The sequence below is a fragment of the Dendropsophus ebraccatus genome, chromosome 7 (assembly GCF_027789765.1).
Source record: "Dendropsophus ebraccatus isolate aDenEbr1 chromosome 7, aDenEbr1.pat, whole genome shotgun sequence".
Classification (NCBI taxonomy): Eukaryota; Metazoa; Chordata; class Amphibia; order Anura; family Hylidae; genus Dendropsophus; species Dendropsophus ebraccatus.
The window spans coordinates 62,381,505-62,404,181 of NC_091460.1; the positions used below are offsets into that span (position 1 = coordinate 62,381,505).

Genomic DNA, 22,677 nt, shown 5'->3' on the forward strand with positions numbered 1-22,677 from the left:
ATTGGGAGAATATAGTATAGTAAGTCTATGTCGGGTACCAAAAAATAAAAATGTAGCTATTCAAATTTAAGAAATCTAGGAAGATGGTATTCTGAAGTGCACAGTTGGAGTACTAAGGGTGGATATTGTGATCATATGTATAACTAGTACAAACAAGAATGAATACAATTTGTCTGTGGCAAACAGATGACTAATCAAATGAAAAAAATCGCATTCTGACCACCTATTGGTCTATACAGAAATATATACAGCATAAGTGAGTATAGCTGTATTCTACTCATACAAGAATATACTAACACCCTTCCTATCTAAAAGGACCTATTAACATTATGAGACTTACTTTTCAGAAAATCTGAACCCAAAGAAGAATTTTCCACCATCCGCGTGGACAGGATTTTATAGATCTCTGAATGTTCCCCTTCGGGGATAAAGTTAAATATACTCTGATCAACAAGATCAGACTAAAAGAGAAGATTTAAAAAAATGGTTAAGATACAATATGCAGTCTAAGAAGCCACAACACATATATCCCATATACATTGCTTTCTTTGTGTTCATTTAATAAAGAGAATACTTTCAACTTAAAGGGAACCTGTCACCGGGGACACGAGCACAGAGCCCGCCCGAACCCCCGCCGGTGCAGCCCCCGGATTCTTACCCTTTCCGGCGAGTCCCGCTCCTGGAGCCGGTCACGGGACGAAGATATCAGTGCCCGAAGTCGTGCACGCACGCTGCTGAGATGAGTCCGATGACCATAGAGAATGAATGTAGCCTTTATTCTCTATGGGCATCAGACTCATCTCTGCAGCGCGTGCGCTCGGCTTTGGCTCTGCTCGAAAGGGTAAGTATCTGGGGGACTGCACCGGGGGGTCAGGCGGGCTCTGTGCCCGCATCCCCGGTGAGCACCCAGCAGTTGCATAAAATTGTTGTCCTTGATTACTTGGAGGTTTAAAAGGAAATCTGTCAGCTCCTTAAGATATATGAACCCTGCTCAGTACCTTGTAGCTGTCAAGTACATTGTAAGGCCCCCCCACGTCAAGAAAATCTATCCAAATTTGTCATCAGGAAATTCGGATAGCTTTCCTGACCTATAGAGTTGTATTAGCACTAGGCATGGGTGTCTGAAAGAAAATAGGTCTAGAAATTACAGAACACATCCTATAATTGTCTGGAATTCTGGCTCGGATGCCCCATACAACTATATGGGAGCATCCGGAATTCTGAACAACTCCAGATGCACATCTGTCAGCTACAATGTACAAACTGTCCGGAATTCAGGATGTGCTGCCAGCCGGCCTGGGCAAGCTTCAACACCTGGGCAAGTAAGAAATCATGCTAATTTTTTACAGGATTGTACAGCTGTAACTATTTCCTGCTGTTAATCATCGCCTGCAGCATACATCCAAGGTATATGCTGGTAGGACTTCCTGATGTATACTCTAAGAACAAATTATACAATCCTTAATGGACCTATACAGGAAAAAAAAAAGCTATTTTAATGATCAGCCCCAATGAGGCCAAAAGGACACTTATTTGGTCTTTGTTGTGTAAGTGGAAATATGTCTGATAAATAAACTGGGAGCTTTCACTGTAGTGTGAATGCACTCTAATATAGTCTTTGCAAAAAGTTGCTTAAGCTGCAGTATCCAGTATGAACACCAGGTGGCAATGGCAAGCCAAATGTCTCACAGCTCAGTTATTAGTTCCTGTTATCATGTTTATTTGAGCAAATGCCTAAAGGAAAGAGGTGACTGGAGACAGCAATCGTAGACACAGTTCACCTAAGGTTATTAAAAAAAAAAAAAAAAAAAAAAACACTAGTGACAAATCTAACTAATGAAGTATAAAGACTATTAAATAGTTAGAGTGCTGGTCATGAAAAAGAAAAAACAACTTTTGACATTTAGACATGTCAAACGTTTTTGATCCCACCAGGTCTCACTGATGAGACCTGCAGAAATCAGGTGATATAGCCGGGGAGAGAACAGCACGATCTACTCCCCAGCCGTCTGCTCTGTCTGTCTAGGTAGTCGTGGACTTAGCCGAAATGAAGATACAGCTGGGGAATGGATCGCACTGCTGCCGTGTCCTCTCTTTGGCTTTATCTCCTGATGGGAGACCTGGTGGGATCAATAACTTTTGACATGCCAAAAGTAAAATTTCTTGACAAGTACACTTTAAGTATTTAAAGTTCATTCAAATACAGTGATACCTTGGTTTAAGAGTAACTTGGTTTAAGAGCTCACAGTTTATCAAAATTGTGACTTAGTTTAAGAGCATTGCTTTGGTTTAAGAGCTCCCTGTACTGGGTGGGAGCATGAGTGGGGGAGGGGCATGGTCTGCATTGTGTGGTCTACAGCACTGTACTCTGACCCAGGAAGTCTCCCTAACCTTGCAAATCATAGCAGATCCACTTTAGGCTGGGGCTTGCATCAGGGGACAGGACTGTGGAGGTAATCTCTCCATAGCTGTAACACCTCTCTCCCCGGACAGAGAGTACTGCATGTATGTGCTCACATCTGCCCTGCTCATTCCTTCATACTCCCTGCAGTCTCTGTCCGTCCTTGTGTTTCCCATCCTCTCCATTACTCTACAGTAACTTATAATATCACATATTCTGCTGTTTCTGAATGTTTGTTTCATTTGTTTTACATGTTATTCAGAATAATAAATCATTATTTTTGGGGTGTGGAACCAATTGTCTGCATTTCTATGATTTCTTATGGGAAAATTTGCTTTGGTTTAAGAGTGGATTCAGATTACAAGCACGGTCCCGAAACAAATTATGCTCATAATCCAAGGCACCACTGTACTTATTTTTTCCATAAATTATAAATAAACTGACAGCTAGCTATTTCAATTTCTCTTATTAATAGTATGTGTGACTACAGTATGTCTACAGCTACGCATACACCTTCAATAACTGCTGACTAAACTCTTGTCAGTCGGGTGTTTGTGTTTTCTGAATGAGGACAGCTCTGGTTTATCTCTCTATCCTCTGCCCTAACATCAGTCGGTGAAGAACTGAGAGGCCAAAATGCACATTAGACAGTAAGCCACCTTTCCATAATGTGTCCAGCCGTAACACTATCAACACTAAGGTGTGTAGCGTGATAAAAGGAGAATGGTAGGCTCACGTTGTCAGTTCATACATTTTCAGGAGGAATAAAAAGAAAATCCCACACCAGACTATGCACCGAAATGCTCCACTTTTGTTTCCATTCCTGTACAAGTCTGTACCCAAATATTACTCAGCAGCCAATACTTACAGGTAAGTGTTCAAGTAAAGGTGTAACACTCTCTGATACGTAGATGATATTTCCATCAGTCATAACCGCCAGGAAAAATCCATCCAGGGCCTAGAACCAGAAAGCAGACATGCTGAACATATAATGTATTTTCATTACTTTCATGTAGCTTGTTCAACTATATTCACAATTATTGCAGACAAAAAAAAAAAAATACCTTAATGGGTTTTCTTGGTTAGGGTAGCTTTACACATACCGGATCCGCAGCGGATTTCACGCTGCGAGTTTGTAGTGAAATCCACTGCGGATCCTGTAGTGTGAAGCTGAATGGGTCCCATACACGCCGATCCGCTGCATGTATGGGACCCATTCAGCTTCACACTACAGGATGGGACCCGGCCCCTTTAAACCCCCTGCCGCTGCCCCAAGCATACATCACCTGCTCGGCGCTGCGGCTGTGTGTGACGCTCCCGGCTTCCCTTGCTCCCCACTGCGCTGATTGGCTGATGGGGAGCAAGGGGAGCCGGGAGCTTCACACACAGCCGGGGCACCGAGCAGGTAATGTATGCTCGGAGTCGGGGCCGGGTCCCAAACAGGCAGCGGATCCACTGCGTGTATGGGACCCATTCAGCTCACAGCGTGAAATCCGCTGCGGATCCGATACGTGTGAAGCTACCCTTAAAATGATTGGTGGACTATCCGGTGGATAGGCCATCACTCATTTTAACTCCTTTTATTTTTTAAGAGATATACTTTTTCCACCAATGTATGTCTAGTAAGTCTGTAAGACTTACCCCCTACAAATAGGGCCATAGTATTTCCCAGGACAAGCAGCAGTGTGACTGCAAGCAAGCCAGAACGTCATGGGGCATTAAGAGGTTGAATATTACAAATATTTACTTCAAGTCGCTAGTCTTTATTGAAAACTATACACATGTCCCCTCTATGGCAACACATGAATCATCTTTATTTATAGAAGACCAAGCATGACTACTCAGAAGATATACCTAATAGTAAGATAGTACCTTACAGCACGTTCGCTTGCAGACATTAAGATTTTACCAGGTGCTAAATGCAAAAAACAGGTCTGGATCATAAGCACACTATTCCATTGATCCTATATGGGTTTACACTCATAGTATCTTGTAGAAACAGTAAGAGGATGACACTCACTTCCAACATGAGCTGTGTAAACTCCTCGTTGCTAAGGAACGCAGGTTTCCAGTCTTGTCGAATTTCACTGGCGTCTGACTGTGCGCTAATTTCTGTAGACAACACATTCAAAAAACACTATAGAATTTCTCATACACCGAGAACAACAAACTGCTGGAAGCAGGATAAGGAGGCTGTGTCGAGACTTCTCATCAGGTGGCAATTACAATAAAGTGGCTGCTATGAACAGGGTTTCCCATTCAAGAATGAGCCGATCTATATACAGCACCAGGTCTGGCACCGTGTACATGAAAGTCTGCCCTAGAATATACAGACTCTGTATATACTGTAGTAGTGCAGTGTCTGTATACACTGTGCCAGCCCTGCTGCACTGCCACAGTATATACAGTCTCATTCATGTACACTGTGCTGAACCTGGTGCAGTGTATAGCCCTGATGCACTGCCACAGTATATACTGATTCTGTATACTGTGTCAGTCTTCTCCATGTACTCTGACAGCCCTGGTGTTGTGTATACAGACATTGAACCGACACAGTATACAGACACTGACAGCTCTTCTCTCTTTGCCTGTAAGGCATGGGGAGGCGTTACTGCAGGAAAGAATGGAGATAGGTACAAATAGATTTTAGAGGGAAAAAAATAAATAAATAAATTCAAATCGAGATTTGCCCCAAATGTTTTAAAAAACTTTTTGGCCATATAGCCCAGCCCTACTGTGGCCTGAGGGTTAGTGGTCTTTGCTATACTCACAAACTACAGAAAAACGTCTCAGCAGAGAGCTTTGGGTTCACATGACAGTTTGCAATCACTTAATGCTGCACTGCTGGTAAGAAGTTTAATCTATCACTACTAATGCTGACTGGCCTGCAGAGAACATCTCACAGAGTTCTTTCACAACTCTACTAATGTCACAAAACTTTCTCCTCTGCACATACATAGCTATACTGACATATGGTTTCAGAAGGTCTATGGCCGTCAAAATCCCTTAGTAAACATTGTAGCATTTGTTTCTAATGCCCCTATTACACCGGTCGTTTAGAGGAGCAAACGAACGCTCTCAGCGCTTGTTTGCTCCTCGTTCCCCGCTCGCTGCCGCCGCGGGGGGGCTGCCCGGGGGATCGCTGATCATCCCGGCAGCCCATGGGATATAGCAGCGTCTGCTGCCGACGCTCCTATTCAACGGAGCGACGGCAGCAGATCGCTGCTATATTAGTCGCTTGTTTTTCAACATGTTGAAAAACAAGCGACTGCAACGATCAGCCGACATGAACGATGTCGGCTGATCGTTGCACTCTATTCCACGGGACGATTATCGTCCGTAGCGGCCGATATCGCCCGAATACGAACGATAATCGTTCCGTGGAATAGGGCCTTTAGCTTCCACAGTTTTGGGAAAAGTATGCAAATTAGCTCTTCTCTAGGAAAACAAACACATCCAGTTGGGTGTCTGGTTTGGCTGATGTTCCTAGCTTGCTTTTGCTTTCTTCAGGAGAAAGAAATATTAGCATATTAAGGGTTGGAAGAAAAGGAAAGCACCTGAGGCCAGAGGTAATATTCTGCAACTCTAGTAAACACACCTCCTGACTTCCACAACTAAGGTTTCATAATGTGACATAAGGCTAGAATTAACCCCACTTGAACTTGACAATGTCTATTTACTCACCTTTGTGTTTCCGCAGAAAATCAATACTCTTTTGCAACACTGTGGATTTATCCATCTTTCGGGCATTTCCTGGCAGCATAGAACCAAGCTCCTTAATAAGAACATTAAACTGGTCTCTACGCTTCTTCTCAGACTTGTTCCGAGACACCCTGGAAGAAAAGTCAGTCAGTACTGTCTGTACTACTAAGAAGTGGCAGAATTTATCTTAGGGTACTATTGGACCCCTGAGGAAGTCCGAGTGTACGGACGGAACGCGAGGGGCTCTTCAGACGACACCCCTATCTATCCCTAACATCATGATTTGGTGATAAACACCCTTGGTCATTTTCTGTCATAGTCACCTTATTACTTTTTACGCTGTTTGCACATGAGCACCCTTAGTATTGTTTGGATTTGGTTATCTGTTTTTGTGATCCTTATTTACATATAGTTACATGTATTTATTGTTCTATGTGATAGGGATATGATATATTATTTATGGGGTTGTTTGTCTTGGACTGCATTAGACCAAATGCTCTCCTTTTAATTGGGACCTTGTTCTTTCTGTATTTTGTACTTCACTAATAAAGTACATTTATATTTTCATTATTTTGGTGTGCCAATTTTGCCATTATAGCACGTACCTTTTCTTTTCTCTTACATATAGCTTCTTATGTGCTGGCATAGAGCACCCATATTTATATATTTAGAGCTGTGCATGGCCTATCTTTCTAGAGTACTATTACACGGAACGATAATCGGCTCAATCGGCCTGATTCGGCCAATTATCGCTCTGTGTAATAAATACATTGATATAGGTTAGAACCTATAATTGTCGGGCGCTGACCGCGCACCGCTACGTGTGATAGCGGTGCGCGGGCGGCAGCTGACAATATAAATTACCTATCTACGCTCCAGGGCTGCTCCTGCGGTCCGCTTCTCCCGGGTCCCGCACGCTCTAGCTTCAGAGCGGCCTGTCCGCTTACAGGCCGGGACCGCCACGGCCTTTGATTAGCTGAGCGGCCTGTCAGGTGACAGGTCGCTCTGAAGCTAGAGCGCGCGGGACTCGGGGAGAACCGGATCACAGGAGCAGCTCTAGAACGTGGACAGGTAAAGTATATAGTTTAAGCAAGGCTTCAAGGACACCCGTAACAATGTAGAACAGGCAATATAAGAAACTTTGTAACATATCATATCAGACAAAAATGGTTACACACACACTTCGCTGCCCATGAGTTAGGTGGCACACTTACGCTGGCTGATCGCTGTGTCCCCATGCCACACTGTGGTATTCAGAGACTGTACCTCTGACCGTCTTCTATATGTAGTGTATTTAATTAGAAGGAAAGTATTCCTGCAGTGCTATCAGATTCATCTCAGCTCAGCTACATCTAACATTTCATTATTGCAAGTGGGTGATATGACACCTGTTTAAAAAGCCAGAAAATTGCATGTTCTAATGTGCAGACAGGAGGTCAAGTCTCTGTGTTAAATTTTCTGGGAACCACAAGACTACAACACTGTGTGTTTTCAGCCATGTGTTCATCAGTATATACAAAACAGCTGAAGCGTAAAGGCGGTATCACATATGATACTCTATTGTGTTGGGTGACAAAAGTACTATGTGACCTATTAATGCTGCACTCAAATAGTACTCAGAGCAAGTGCACTAATAAGACTCCACCTCTTCTATCTTTGTAAAGTAAAAAAATAAATAAATAAATAAATAAATAAATAGGCTAGGCATTAGAACGCCATATTAGAGGGGAAATAGGAATCCAGATAGCAGAAGTAGGTGTTTCAGATAATACATAATCTTTTTAATTCTTGATATTTCACTGCAAAATCTATTTTCCCATATCTTTCATGCACAAAAAAGGCATTTTATAGCACTTTTCAAAGATTCACACAGAGAAAAAGATATATATATATATGAAATACCGTTTTGCTTTATCTCTGTCATCTTCTTCCACCAGTCCATCAAAATTACTTCCGTCATCCCTGTTAACACACAAATATATTTAGAGACTAGGGATGTGCTAGGGATGTGTCCACTCCTGAATGTGCGGGGATATACATAAGCTTGTACCAGTTATCGCTTTCCTTTTAATCGACAGGGAACACTACCAGTGATGATGTTATAGTGACTGGTATAGTACACCACTATTGTTGTACACTGTTCCTGTCTCCACTCTTATCTCCTTAGATTTATGGCATTTCATAATGTGTCTACTGAACCAGATTCTGGCACATAGTCTGTGCATAGGCCGTTAGTACGGAACATGTAAATGCCCTCTTAGAGACATTACAGTTTGGCTATAGCATCATGCATGCATATCTAAAAACAAAATACACTCCATACATCACAAAACAACAAAAGGAGACAAACAGTAATGATAAGAATACATAAGACAAATGTACCTGTCTGCAATGGAGCTCATCTTATGGCTGCTTATGGAAGAGAACACAAAACCCCACACTTTAACCTCGTAGGAGACATTTGTAAGCTGGTCTGCGAAAAGAAAAAACAAGTTATAACAAGGCAGTGCAGAAGATTCACTGTTTCTAAATGCTAACCTGTTACTTCAGAAGAGATGACAATAGTTGTTCTAATGATTAACATGATATTTAGGAGTAACACAAACAAGCGCTCCTTGGTGTTGTGCTCCCAGACTCCTCTACACCATACGGTTCTCCCTGTGTTTGCTCTACGCTGGTGTAATCGTGACCGGGCAGCTGCCAGTGTGCCAATTTAAGCAAACAGTCAAGAGCAAACAAAGTTCAGGAGAGCCGCAAAGAGAAAAACAAGACCTGAGATGTCTCATAACAAGGAGTCATGGAAAAGCACAATTTACTTCACAGCTTTGTTCACTATAGATGAAGAGTGACACTTTAATGAGAAGTCTGAAAGAGTCTGGTGCAGGCAGGGGGTGCAGAAACATAATAAAGAATCTATAATTACTCATCCTTTACAACTATCACAGACCCCCGCTGACCTCCTGAAGCTCCCGTTCCTGCAATGTCACAACCCGGCTCGGGAATGGCCGCTCAGGCAGTCAGACTGGGGAGGGACACTACTGCAAATCACTGACTGGCTAAGCGGGTCCATCCCGCTGGGGGGGTGACGACATCGGAACCCAGGAAAAGCTGGAGATTGGAGGGTAAGATCAGCATAAGTATAGCATTCTTTATTATGTTTCTGCACCCCCTGCCTACACTGGCTTTTTTTGTTAAGGCCAAACTTCTCCTTTAAAGGAGACCTAACACAAGATAAAATAAAATAAAAAATTACCAAAATAATCTGCTGATGGTCCCTGCAGGTCTTTATTTACCTGCACAATGACATGCCTTACATCCATGTGACCTTTACAGCTGATGCACAGTAATGCTGGCACACAAAGCACAAGACCACCAAGGCCAATGATTGGCTGCACTGGTCATATGGTTTCATCACTGCATGGAAATAAAACAAAACAAGTGGGGACCACTGGAGCACTGGGAAGCATCTCCTCTACAATACTACTACCCCCATGTATAAGCCCTCCAGCCCAGAGTCTATGTGATAGCTTTCTCCAGCTAGTTCCCTACCCCCTCCCCTCAGGTATATACAGCTGTTTTAACCTGTTCTTCCTGAACTCCACAGGATCTATCAGTCTGTGCCTATAGCAAGACTTCTACACCCAGCACTGAAGCTGTTCCACAAGCTGTTCTACCGTTTTTATCAAGTTCATGATGGTACTTGTAATATTTCATACATGAAAATTCTTTTGTCATAGATATTTATGCATTCAGATATGTGTACATAGCTCTGTGTTATTTTGCCTTGTCTTTTGAAATTTTATATGATGTCTCTGTATACTATGCTAGTGCCTGCCAACACTATGCTGACGATTTCGCTTTTTATATGCTATCTTTTGCAGACAATAAAACACAGTAATCACTGAACTCAAGGAGTTCAGTTAAAAATTCCAATGAAGTACTTAAAGAGGGCCTGTCACCCCCCGTGCCGGGGTAACAGGCTCCTGACCCCCCGCTAGAGCTCCTTATACTTACCAGAAGCCTGGCGCACACACTCCTGACACGCTCCATTCATTCTCTATGAGCGTTGGACTCATCTCAGGAGCGCGTGTGCCGGGCTTCTGGCGCTAAAATCTCCGTCACCGGACCGGATTAAGAAGCGGGACCAGACGCGATCAGGTAAGTATAGGGGGCTCTAGCGGGGGGTCGGGAGCCTGTCACCGCGGCATGGGGGGTGACATGTTGCCTTTAAGAGTCTCCACTGATGCCCCCAAAAATTTTAATATGCAAAACAAGAGTCTTGAGACTTGCAACCCAGGCTCCACAAACACGAGAATAGCCAGATATCTCTAGCCTGTTGCCACGGGGTGCCTCCATGATGGGGAGAGCACCACACCATCCTGATAGGTAGCCCCTTAAGTCCCACTCGGTTGCTAGTATTGGAACATTAATAGGGAAACAACAGAGTCTGATGAAGGTTGTATAGACCGAAACGTTATTTTATATCTGCTTTACCACCTATGCAAATAAAAACTACTTGAATTGCAACTCGGTGCTGTGTACCTATTTCCATGCTTGTCTGGGCTTGACCCTTCTCCGGCACCACTGCTACTAGTACGTGGATCCACGACACAGACCACTGGAGCACAAGTAACCCTTAGACGACTTTGGACGTACAGTTACACCTTGGCCGCCTGTCACCAGACGACCCTGGGCGTAACTGTATGTCCTGGGTGTTTATCCCGATATAAAGCACGCTCCGGAGCGGAGCACGCTTCATAGCAGGTGGATGCAGGCTGCAGTGAGCAGCTGGGCCCTCACCGTTAATGACAGGCTGCAACGATCACGCTGCGTTTAAGTGTAAGTGACAGGAGCAGCCCCTGTCACCTACTGATCGGGACCCCTGCAGCGTGACTGCGGGGGTCTTGATCGTTTTAACGGACCGCCTGAGGTCTCTTACTTTCCTCCATGCAGCCCCAGTCTGCTACAGGCAGGCTCAATGAGCAGAGCGCCTATTACACTGATCAATGCTATGCCTATGGCAATGCTATGGCATAGCATTGTACAGTGTATGCAATCTAATGATTGCAGGTAAAAGTTCCCCAGGGGGACTTAAAGTATGTTAAAAAAAAAAAAAGTAAAAATGATTTAAAAAAATACCCTAAAGCCCCTCCCCCAATAAAAGTTAAAATCACCCCCCTTTCACATTATATAAATAAAACATATAAAAAATAAATAGACATATTATATACAGTAGCATGCGTAATTGTCCGATTAAAATATTACAATCGTCATTGCGAACGGCATAAACGAAAAGAGGAAAAAAAGTGCCAGGATTGCAGATTTTTTGTGACATTATATATATATAAAAAATAATATTAATAAAAAGTGATCAAAATGTCTGATCTACACAAATATGGTATTATTAAAAACTAGAGATCATGGCGCAAAATATGACACCCCATACAGCTCCATAGGTGAAAAAAATAAAACAGTTATAAGCGTCACAATAGGCCCATTTTATTAATAATTGCAAAAAAAAATAAAAATTATATATATATATATATATATATATATATATAACATAGAATCTGTGCAAACCTACAGATGGTTGTGTCCGGACTGACCTATAGAATAATGGTATCATGTCGCTTTCACCGTATAGTGCATTACGTAGACACAGAAACCCCCCAAGTGTTACCATATTGCATTTTTGCTAGAGCTCTTAGAAGGGGAGGAGGAAAAAACGAAAATGCAAAAATGAAAATTTGTGCGGTCCACTGGGTCATTTTGGGCTTGGTCTGTAATGGGTTAAAGAGGTACTCCAAAGGGGGTGTTTACAAATCAACTGGTGCAAGAAAGTTATTCATATTTGCAACTAACTTCTAATTAAAAAAAAAATCTCATCCCTTCCAGTACTTATCAGCTGCTGTACTCTTTCTTGTCTCACAAGGCGCTCCCTGCTGCCACCTTAGTCCGTGTTAGGAACTGTCTAGACCAGGAGGGGTTTTATATAGTGATTTCCTACTGTTCTGGACATTTCCCGACACAAACAGAGGTGACTGCAGAGCAATGTATCAGACTGGAAAGAATACACCACTTCCTGCAGGACATACAGCAGCTGATAAGTACTGGAAGACTTGAGATTTAATTAGGAGTCATTTACAAATCTGTATAGATTTCTCACACCATTCTCAACCGTGAATGTCATATATGAACTTTTCTGCATGATATCCCCCCCCCCCCCCCAACACACACGCACAAACCTCACAATTAGAGAAGATATCTGCCCTTGAATTGTCACAGACAAGCTGTATCTCCTCCACCACCACCCCCTGCACCCTATGAGTTGACTACGTGACTCAAATATTTACTGGCATGTGGATCACAGAGATTTTTGATCTCTTCAGAAGAATTTGTTACGATGATGATTTGAGCATATGTGGCACGTAAGAACTCTGCTCTCCCTAAGTCTGACTTATCTACAAACTGAACTTTTTTTTGCAACATCCACAAACCAGCACAATGACATGATATATTTTATTACTTGCTTTGTTTTTCTTTTTAATGACTTGGATTACACCCAAATTACTAGACCAGGTAATGACTCTTATGGTGGTTTTACACAGAACAATTATCGTTCAAATTTTTTGGATAACGATCGCATTTGAGCGATAATCGTTCCGTGTAAACATAGCGATCGATCAAACGATGAGCGAGAAATCGTTCATTTTGATTTTTCAACATGTTCTTAAATCGTTGTTGATCGTTCCACGTGAACATTCTTTCAACGATTTCACCTATGTGTGAGATAGGCTTAAGCGATCGCAAAACGATCGCATAACGATTTTTCCGTACGATATATCGCTCCTTCTAAACGCTGATCATTATAAAAAAAACATTGTTCACTCAAAATCGTTAATTGAGCGATCGAGCGAATTATCGCTCCGTGTAAAAGTACCATTAAAGGGGGCTATTCCAAGATTACAATCACCTATCCTAACAATGGTCACCACTGTGGAACCTGATTGAGTCCATTATAAGCTAATTATGTCTGCAGGTGCAGGTCCAGCACAGCGGACACAGGCAGCCAGACAGGTGGATAGGTGATAGAGAGATAAGACAAATTATTCCTTTGTCTTTTCTGATGGCCATTTGCAGAGTTATAAATTTGCATTTTTCCTTGGAAGCTGAAGTGTCACAGGAGTAATGCTGAGCCATAGAATGCACACCTCTTCCCCCAACTCGATCAACTGATGTACAGGGGTGGAGTCTAAGGGTACTATTACACCAAGCAATTTTCCGACGACTAACGTTTAAACGATAAACGATCTTAAACGACTGCTAAGGCAAACGACCCGAAATCGTTCACCCAAGTACACGAAACGATGATCGTTATTTATGATCGTTCTTGCGGTCGTTTAGTCGTCGCTATTGCGTACGTTTCAGCTGTGGATTCTTATTGCACCGATGTGCGAACAACGAGCGAACGATCAAATGATAAAAATAGGTCCGGATCCTATTAAACGATCAACGATTTCTCGTTGGTCGTTTAATCGTTGCCTGCTATTACACGAAATGATTATCGTTCAAATCCGCACGATTTAACGATTTTTCGAAAGATAATCGTTCCGTGTAATACCACCCTAAGGGTACGTTTACACAGAGAGATTTATCTGAAAGATTTTTAAAGCCAAAGCCAAGAATGGATTTGAAAAGGGGAGAAATCTCAGTCTCTCTTTATGACCTGTTCCCTGTTTATAGTCTGTTCCTGGCTTTGGCTTCAAGATCTGTCAGATAAATCTCTCTGTGTAAACGCACTATAAGCCCTGCACGTCAAGCAGTCAAGACAGAGAGGGAAAAGGCACGCATACTGCGACTCAGCATTACTCCTGTGTCACTTCTGGTTCCAAGGAAAATGCTAATTTATAACTCTGCAAATGGCCATCAGCAAAGACAAAGGAACCATTTGTTTTATCTCCCCATCACCTATCTACTTGTGTCTGCAACTGTGTACCTGGTACGGACCTGACAGATCCCCTTAAAGTTAAACTACAAATAGATCCCCAGTACCAGAAGGAAGCCAATTAATAATTTTGAGTATATTCAAGTGTTACACTACAAAAAAAATGATGCATCTTTTATCTATGTCCACTAAGATCTATGTGTGCCACATTATTACTACAACCATAGCACCCATTTAAAGGGCATGTGTCGACTAGATTTTCTTCAACTCAATAGAGTCAGATGCTAAAAGTTGTTCTTTAATTCTAATATTTTTCTTTCTTCTGACTTAACCCCTTAACCCATTTTGAGGTCCAGGTAAGTTATGATGGGTTAAGGGATGTATAGAGAGGGCTCACGAAGTGTTAGCAGCCGCTGACCATTGCTATTAGCCAGCGTGGCCTGATCCCTGTTCTAATTAACCAATTAAATGCCACCGTCAAAACTGCCATCCCCTTGGGTCTAGTTGTCCCTTTGAGATAAATTTGAAACATTAAGGCCCTATTACACCAAGCGATTATCGGCCATATTAGTCCGATAATCGCTTGGTCTAATAGTTCATGTTAAAAGGCGATGATCAGCATATAGTAAAAAGAACAATGCCGCTAGCGACTGTCTGCTGGTTGTCGCTCCGGGAAGCAGCTTTATAGCAGCCTCCTCTTAACACTACAGGTACAACAGGAAGTCTCAGTTAAGTTTTAGCCCCAATGAGAACAAAGAAAACTAAGGGCCCTATTCCACTGGACGATTATCGTTCAGATTATCGTTAAATCGTTCGAATCTAAACGATAATCGTTCGGTTGAAATGCAGTTAACGATTAACGACCGAACGAGAAATCGTTGATCGCTTTAAAAGACCTGGACCTATTTTTATCGTTGCTCGTTCGCAAATCGTTCGCGTTGAATAAGACATCGTTCGGTCGTTCGCAATAGATACGAATGCAATAGCGAATAAATAGCGAAGAAAAAACGATCGCAATTACGATCATAAGTAACGATTATCGTTCAATGGAAATGAGTGAACGTTTTCAGGTCTTTCGCAATAGTGGTCGTTTGAGATCGTTAATCGTTAATGATATGCAAACGATAATCGTTTGGTGGAATAGGGCCCTAAGATTTTAGGATCAATTTATATTATAGATAGAAAAATGGAAGATTTGGAGAAAAAAAAAAAAAAGTCACCAAAACATCTTAAAATATGCTTAAAGAGGATGTACCACCTGGTACATCCTCTTTAACCTGAACCCACAGATCGATCGGCGCCGGCATGGGGAAGCACTGGAGGTTGGCCGGGCCGCCCCCAGTGGGAGGGAATTCCTTCCCCTGTATGACGCGGCTCCATTCATTCTAAGCGAGCCGCGTCATACAGGGGAGGGAATTCCCTCCCACTGGGGGGCGGCCCAGTTGACCTCCAGTGCTTCAGCACCGTCCGGTACCGTTGGATCGAACAGCGCCGTGCACGGGAACCGGGCGGCGGTCCAAAAAACGGACCGCAGCACCGGCTTCCCCGTGCCGGCGCCGATCGATCCGTGGGTTCAGGTTAAAGAGGATGTACCGGGTGGTACATCCTCTTTAACGTAAAAACATTGTTTGAACAGTAGGTAATTTTCTGATGCATTCATTGCCTTCAAAAACATGAGGGGACAATTTTTGGCATTTTCACAACTAATAAAATGTGACTTCTTAATGTTCGCCTATTCTAAGCATCTGTGGTTACCTGGTTATGTGCTGTCAGAGTGAATGATCTCCTCTGCGGTGTGGGTGGGTAACAGGAGCGTTAAATCTTCAAAAACACTTCAATTTTCAGCATCTTAAATCTGTAAGAAAGAGAAAAAGGTGTGAATACAAGGACATGCTACTACAGTCTTATGGCCACAGCTACATCCACAACAGGCATGTCAAACTCAGGCTAGGCCCTCCAGCCGTTGCAAGACTACAATTCCCATCATGCCTGGACAGCCAAAGCTAAAGCTTTGGCTGTCCAGGCATGATGGGAATTGTAGTCTTGTAACAGCTAAAGGGCCTGAGTTTGACACCTATGATCTACAATATATGTAGATCTTTGGAAGGCTGAAGCTTAGGATATATGTATACATAATAGAGACATCAACTTCCTCACGCACCTCTAGAATTGGTATTACCCCCCTTAAAATGTACAGAAATCCAATGACCTTATATATGTTACTAAAGTCAACATGCAGCACCTACAGAAAACGTGTAAGCTGACACTGACAGATGAGTCATGCCATGGATGGTAAGCATTACATAGGCATCCTTGCCAACATTACAATATCTCCAGGGACACACAGCCAGCCACAGCATACAAGCTTGTCACGAGCAGCAATGACTCAAAGAGCTCTGCTGCACCACATTTACCGTGATTAAGGGCTGGATAAAAAGATTTTAAAAAATGAAACAGAGGATACAGGGATAACTAGCTGATCGGTGGTAGGACCCCGGTTCATCGTGAGAAGAAGAGGTCAATAGTTCCCTGAGTGAATGAATGAAGCAGCAGCATGCACTACCTAGAATCCATTCATTCTCTATGGTCCTTCCCAACACTGCAGGACACTGCTCTTGCATCATAAAGAACAAAAAGCTCACCGATCAAAAAAATGCATGCAATGACTGTTACAGCTCAACACTGTTTTCATGATCAGTAGGGGTTATAACAGTATATTTGGCCATCAACCAGCTAGTTATCCTCTATTCTCTGGATGTAAATACTTCCGCCATGTACAGTGTCACAGAATATGATAGATACATTTACAACATTTCAATGCAGAATTTCACATGTAGAGAAGACCCCCCTGCACACACACACACACAATCAAGTTCAAAAGCTATTACAGCCATAGTCCATGGAGGTGTGAACCTGAGTGCTCCTCCTAGTTAGAGTTAATCAGTGGTCACCATTCAGTTGACAGTCTGGCAGGGAAACTAACACCACTAATAACCTGTGAATAGCAGGCGGCTTAAAGGGAATCTGTCACTAGGTTTATACTGCCTTAAATGTTGGCAGCATAAACTAGAGACAGAAATGCTGGACAGAAGAATGTATTACTTCCATAATACAGGAGAGTGGGCCAAACACCTCCCTCCAGCTGCTGATTGCCCATATACTGTATAGATAAAACTACTGCTAATAAGTGGCTGATAGGCAGAGTGTAGAGGTGCTCATGAATATCCAGGACTACTGAGCACACACACACATAATGAAGAGGACCAGTTATTGTCCTTGTTATTCAAAAGGATATCTCTGAATCAGCTGCGCAGAACAATGTAAGTGATATATCACTGTTCAGCTTCTGCCACTAATTTAAGCTACCCTTAGATAGACAGCAGAAACCTATTGACAAAGTATCTTTAAATACCAGGGAAAAAAAGTATAAAAAAAAAGTTCACAAATCTGTACGGCTAGAGATGATTGTTGAGTATGAACTATTTAAGTCACTGCATAAATAGGTTTCCCAGTAAACTCTAGGGGCCAAAAGGGGAGGTCAGCCTCCGTTCTGTGGTACATAAAGGTGTAGTCACTTCCCATTTAATTGTAAACAAATGTCAGCTCACCACGTCAGACTGACCTTTTATATTCATACTGTAAGTTAACAGATGAACAAGTGATCGCTGGTGAACAATTATTTTGCAGTCATACACATTGTAGCCCATATTGGCCATAACCGTGATCAATAACAACCGGGCAAAGAAGAAAGAGCTTTCTAATAATAAAAAATGTTCTAAGAATATTCTTTCCCAAAAGACTTAATAAATAAATAATAATAATAATAATAATAATAATAATAATAATAATATTTATTTGTATAGCGCCAACAGATTCCGCAGCGCTTATTTAAATATATATAAATACATTACAGGTTATATATTAAATTATACAATGAATAAATAACAACAACAAATTAGAGACCTGCTCTCAAGAGCTTACAGGCTAGGATGACTGGGAGTAACACGAGAGGCAACAAGTGCTTTATTTGTCAATGTTCCAGTCATTGTACATGGATTCTCTAAGTGCCTATAGGCGGCTGGGCAAGCCAGTCACAAGCCATTTTCTAAGCTCAGATGACAAGGACAGTGTACCTAGCACCGAAGAAGTTATAGAGAAGATGGAGAAGGGATAGCAAAGGGAGACGAGATTACGAAATGTTATAAGCACGCCTGAAGAGATGGGTCTTTAGGGCACGCTTAAAACTGGGGATGTTGGAAATAAGTCTGAGGTCTTTGGGTAAAGAGTTCCAGAGAACTGGTGCAGCACGAGAGAAATCTTGGAGGTGGGAATGAGAAGTTCGGATTAAAGAAGAGGTTAGTGTGAGGTCATTTGCAGAGCGCAGAGCACGGGAAGGATGGTAGGTGGAGATGAGGGAGGAGATGTATGGAGGGGCAGAGTTGTGGAGAGCTTTATGTGTGAGGGTGAGGAGTTTGAACTGTGTTCTATATTTAATGGGTAACCAGTGCAGTGACTGGCACAGAAAGGAGACGTCAGTATAGCGGCTGGAGAGGAAGATGAGCCTGGCTGCTGCGTTCAGGATAGACTGGAGAGGGGAGAGCTTAGAGAAAGGAAGACCGATTAGTAGGGAGTTACAGTAGTCAAGACGGGAGTGGATCAGGGCGACAGTCAGAGTCTGAGCGGTGTCAGTGGTGAGAAATGGACGGATTCTAGAGATGTTTTTGAGACATATGAGCACTTTTGGCTCTATTCACACCAGCACCATGGCTACCAATCAGAATGTAGACTTTTTCAAACATATCCCAAGTACTCTTAACTGATCATATTTACTTACATAGGAGCCATCAAGTTTTTCTGCTACAGGACAGGATGACAAAGATTTTGCCATCTCTGCTGTCAAAAATGCCCAAAACCTTTGTGGAAAAAATATATTCATACATATTTCTGCCATCAGGAGATGATTTACATACTTTATTTCTAGAAGATGGCCACGGATGACATTAGTGCTATTCCCCGGTTATTTTTAGTGACTTCTGCTATGTGCATGAAGAGATAAAGGAAAAAGTAGTACGGCTGCTAATTTACCCATGAAACGTTTAGTAGCCAGGGCTACTGCCACCAAATCGGAGAGTAATGAAATCCCCACATTTATAGGCAGGGGCATATGTACTTTCACACTGTTATATCCCAACCTAACACGACTTCAGTACCAATCTGCTATAATAAATGGCTGTAATCTAAGCGTATAACTACAGTGTAATGGAAACTAAGGAGGAAGCTACACCGATCCTATTAGAAGTGCTGATCTCACAGATCCAGGCGTGTATATCTGACCACATGTGAAGAAAGCCTCCTCTCATAGATACTGTGGGAATAACGCTGCACTGTGTAAACAGGCCTGGAGGGATTTATCTGGCACACGCTGTAAAAGGCGTCGGAGCAAGTCAATGAACTCAACTTATTCACTATTGTCCTAGTAACCTGCTGGCCCAGTTACCTACTTTCCCCTACACGCACTCACTTCACTCAGCTTCAGCTCTGTAATTATGCACAGAAACAAAGAAGACATAGGTGATAGACCTCTGTATTCACCATCTTTTTTAGAATGTAAAAGGTATTATAACCAGCATACTCTTCCTGCTGCACAGCTCAGCTTTTACCATGGCAAGGAATTACACTAAAGCATGGCACACATCAAGTGAGGATCTGCTCCAGCTTAAGGGACATTAACCCCAAAAGATATACAGTGACCCCTAACTTACAATGGCCTCAAGATACAATATTTTCAACATACAACGTTCCTCTCCGGACCATCGTAAATTGAGACCAGGCTCAACATACAATGTTACAGACAGTCAGGATCTGGAGAACATTTAAAAAAATTAGCTGATCGACCAATGAAAGTAGCCATTTTGCTGGTAAAATCCTGTATTAGTGAAGTGCATGCACTGGTTGGCTGTCTCGTATCTCCTCTCTACAGTACAGTGTGATACTACATGTCCTGTACTGCTGTGTGTGTCTAGTATTTCCTCTCTACAGTATAGTGTGATACTACATGTCCTGTACTGCTCTGTGCGTATAGTATTTCTTCTCTACAGTACAGTGGGATACTACATGTCCTGTACTGCTGTGTGTGTCTGGTATCTCCTCTCTACAGTACTGTGTGATGATACATGTCCTGTACTGCTGTGTGTGTGTCTAGTATCTCCTTTCTACAGTACTGTGTGATACTACATGTCCTGTACTGCTGTGTGTCTAGTATCTCCGGTCTACAGTACAGTGTGATACTACATGTCCCGTACTGCTATGTGTGACTAGTATCTCCTCTCTACAGTACAGTGTGATACTACATGTCCTGTACTGCTGTGTGTGTCTGGTATCTCCTCTCTACAGTACAGTGTGATACTACATGTCCTGTACTGCTGTGTGTGCCTGGTATCTCCTCTCTACAGTATAGTGTGATCCTATATGTCCTGTACTGCTGTGTGAGTCTAGTATCTCCGGTCTACAGTACAGTGTGATACTACATGTCCTGTACTGCTGTGTGAGTCTAGTATCTCCGGTCTACAGTACAGTGTGATACTTCATGTCCTGTACTGCTATGTGTGACTAGTATCTCCTCTATACAGTACAGTGTGGTAACAACTACAACCCAGCAGTTCTAAGAAATCCATCCAAGATCTGGCCACTTGTGGGTTGCAATGAATCCTCATTCACTTGCATGAGTTGTGATGCTGCGCAATAACAGCAGAGTTACATAGTGATTTTTTGCTGTGCAATCTAAATACACCATGTAGCTCACCTTAAATGGGCACTGTCACTACAAATAATCTAACATTTAATAAGACATGTGAAAAGTTATTGATCACTGCTGACCCCCGCTCTGATCAGGAGATATAGCCAGGGAGAGATGGTGGCAGTGCGATCCCACTCCCCGGCCCGCCGCTCATTCCATCAAGATCTACTTACATAAAAAAATATTAGCAAAATGTGCAGTCAGACAGGGAGTAGTCCCGCTGTGATCAATAACTTTCCACATGTCTGACAATATGTCAAAAGTTATCTGTTGTGACAGGTACGCTTTAGGGGTAGAGCAGCACAGCAACATGTGTTTCGTGACAAAGTCCCATATTATTATTATTATTTCTTAAGAAAATAGCCAAATCACAGAGACGTTGCAAGCAGGTTGCCGCTGCATGCGATTTGAAATTGAGGTCAATGGCAGCAAAGTAGTGTCTCACTAAAAGCAATCTGAAGACACTGTATAGGTAATATGTCTAGAAACCTTTTTCATGTGGCTTCATGTTACCTACCTACACAAACATGCGGAAACATACAGACTGTGCAGGTGATGCCCTTGCTTGGGTTGGAGCCCAGGACCCGGGAAACCCTGAAACTGATCCGCCTGATGTGGCTTTTTCTGAGAAAAAGTGACATGAAATTTTTTCCTTCTAAAGGTGAGCTAAGATAGTGGTTATCTGGCAGAGATGTGCAAGTTCACCTGTGCTATTTATGTCAAACATCACGTGGTCAGTAGCAACAGTAATAGAAAACATTCCCGATTCGTTGACAACGCAGGTCAGTAAGTTCATGTAGTCTGCCCAAGGACGAAGGTCATGTTCAACATTAAAGAGAAAGTAACCTGCTAAGCACCTGGTATGTGTGATACAAGTGTGGGCAGGCTCAGCACTCCCACTGCTGCATGCTCTCCGCTAACCTAGCACTATCTTCAGGAAACCTGTCTCATTATGCAAGTGAATATCCATATATATATATATATATATATATATATATATATATATATATATATATATATATCTCAGCTATATAATATCTAGCTGACACACTGCCTGATAGTATATGATCAGCCATAACAATAAAACCACTGCCAGTAGTAGAATATTTCTTATCTGGTGACAATGGCAGCTGTCAGTAGGGGTGGGTGTATTATGCAGCAAGTGAAAAGTCAGTTCCTGAAGTTCATGTGTGCAAGTGTAAGGATCTGAGGGACTCTGATGGGGCCATGCAGCAGTGGCAATGGCATACATTGGTTAATGTCCTGGATCCTTGCATTCACATGTGGAATATAGCAGATGAAGTTCACAGTAATAGGTTTCCCTAGCAGTTGTGCCATGTTTGAAGTAGCATAAAATACCTTGCATACACATTGCAAACATTCTTCAGGAACCATTAACACGATGGTAAATGAGACCTAAACTCCCCAGATCTCCATCTCATTTGTGGTATATGGTGGGGAGAAAAGGTCTGATGTACGGAAGACACAGCTCACAACTTACAAGCCAATGGCTGCGCTTAGACGTGGCTTTAATAATGTGAGGCGGCCACACGTGATTCATCACTCCACAGAACACATTGCCCTTGCTCCAAAGTCCGGTGGTGAGGTGCTTTACAACGCTCTGATGCCTGGCATTGTGCTTGCTGATTTAAAGGGAATCTGTTAGCACCTGGGCCATACCTGAGGTGCTGACAGTGTGCTGTAGCTGGCAGTCCCCTTGTCAGCATGGCACTTTTGGGTAATTTGGCTCTCCAGGCATGGTGGGAGTAGTAGTCTTGTCACAGCTGGAGAGCCAAGGTTCCTTACCCCTGGATTAGCCTGTCTCCTTACTCA

General features: G+C 42.6%; 1 protein-coding gene across 2 annotated transcripts in view; it reads right to left on the minus strand.

Moving 5' to 3' along the window:
- Positions 1 to 22,677, minus strand: part of CLOCK (clock circadian regulator) — a 69,567-nt gene that overhangs the window by 14,017 nt on the left and 32,873 nt on the right. For both annotated transcript variants that reach the window (XM_069977635.1, XM_069977634.1), the window contains exons 2-8: positions 15,804 to 15,903; positions 8,486 to 8,576; positions 8,006 to 8,065; positions 6,086 to 6,234; positions 4,422 to 4,513; positions 3,270 to 3,359; positions 341 to 461 (exon numbers count right to left, since the gene is read on the minus strand). In XM_069977635.1, coding sequence (XP_069833736.1) covers positions 341 to 461; positions 3,270 to 3,359; positions 4,422 to 4,513; positions 6,086 to 6,234; positions 8,006 to 8,065; positions 8,486 to 8,505 — 532 coding nt within the window. In that variant the 5' untranslated portion in view covers positions 8,506 to 8,576; positions 15,804 to 15,903. The remainder of the gene's footprint in view (positions 1 to 340; positions 462 to 3,269; positions 3,360 to 4,421; positions 4,514 to 6,085; positions 6,235 to 8,005; positions 8,066 to 8,485; positions 8,577 to 15,803; positions 15,904 to 22,677) is intronic.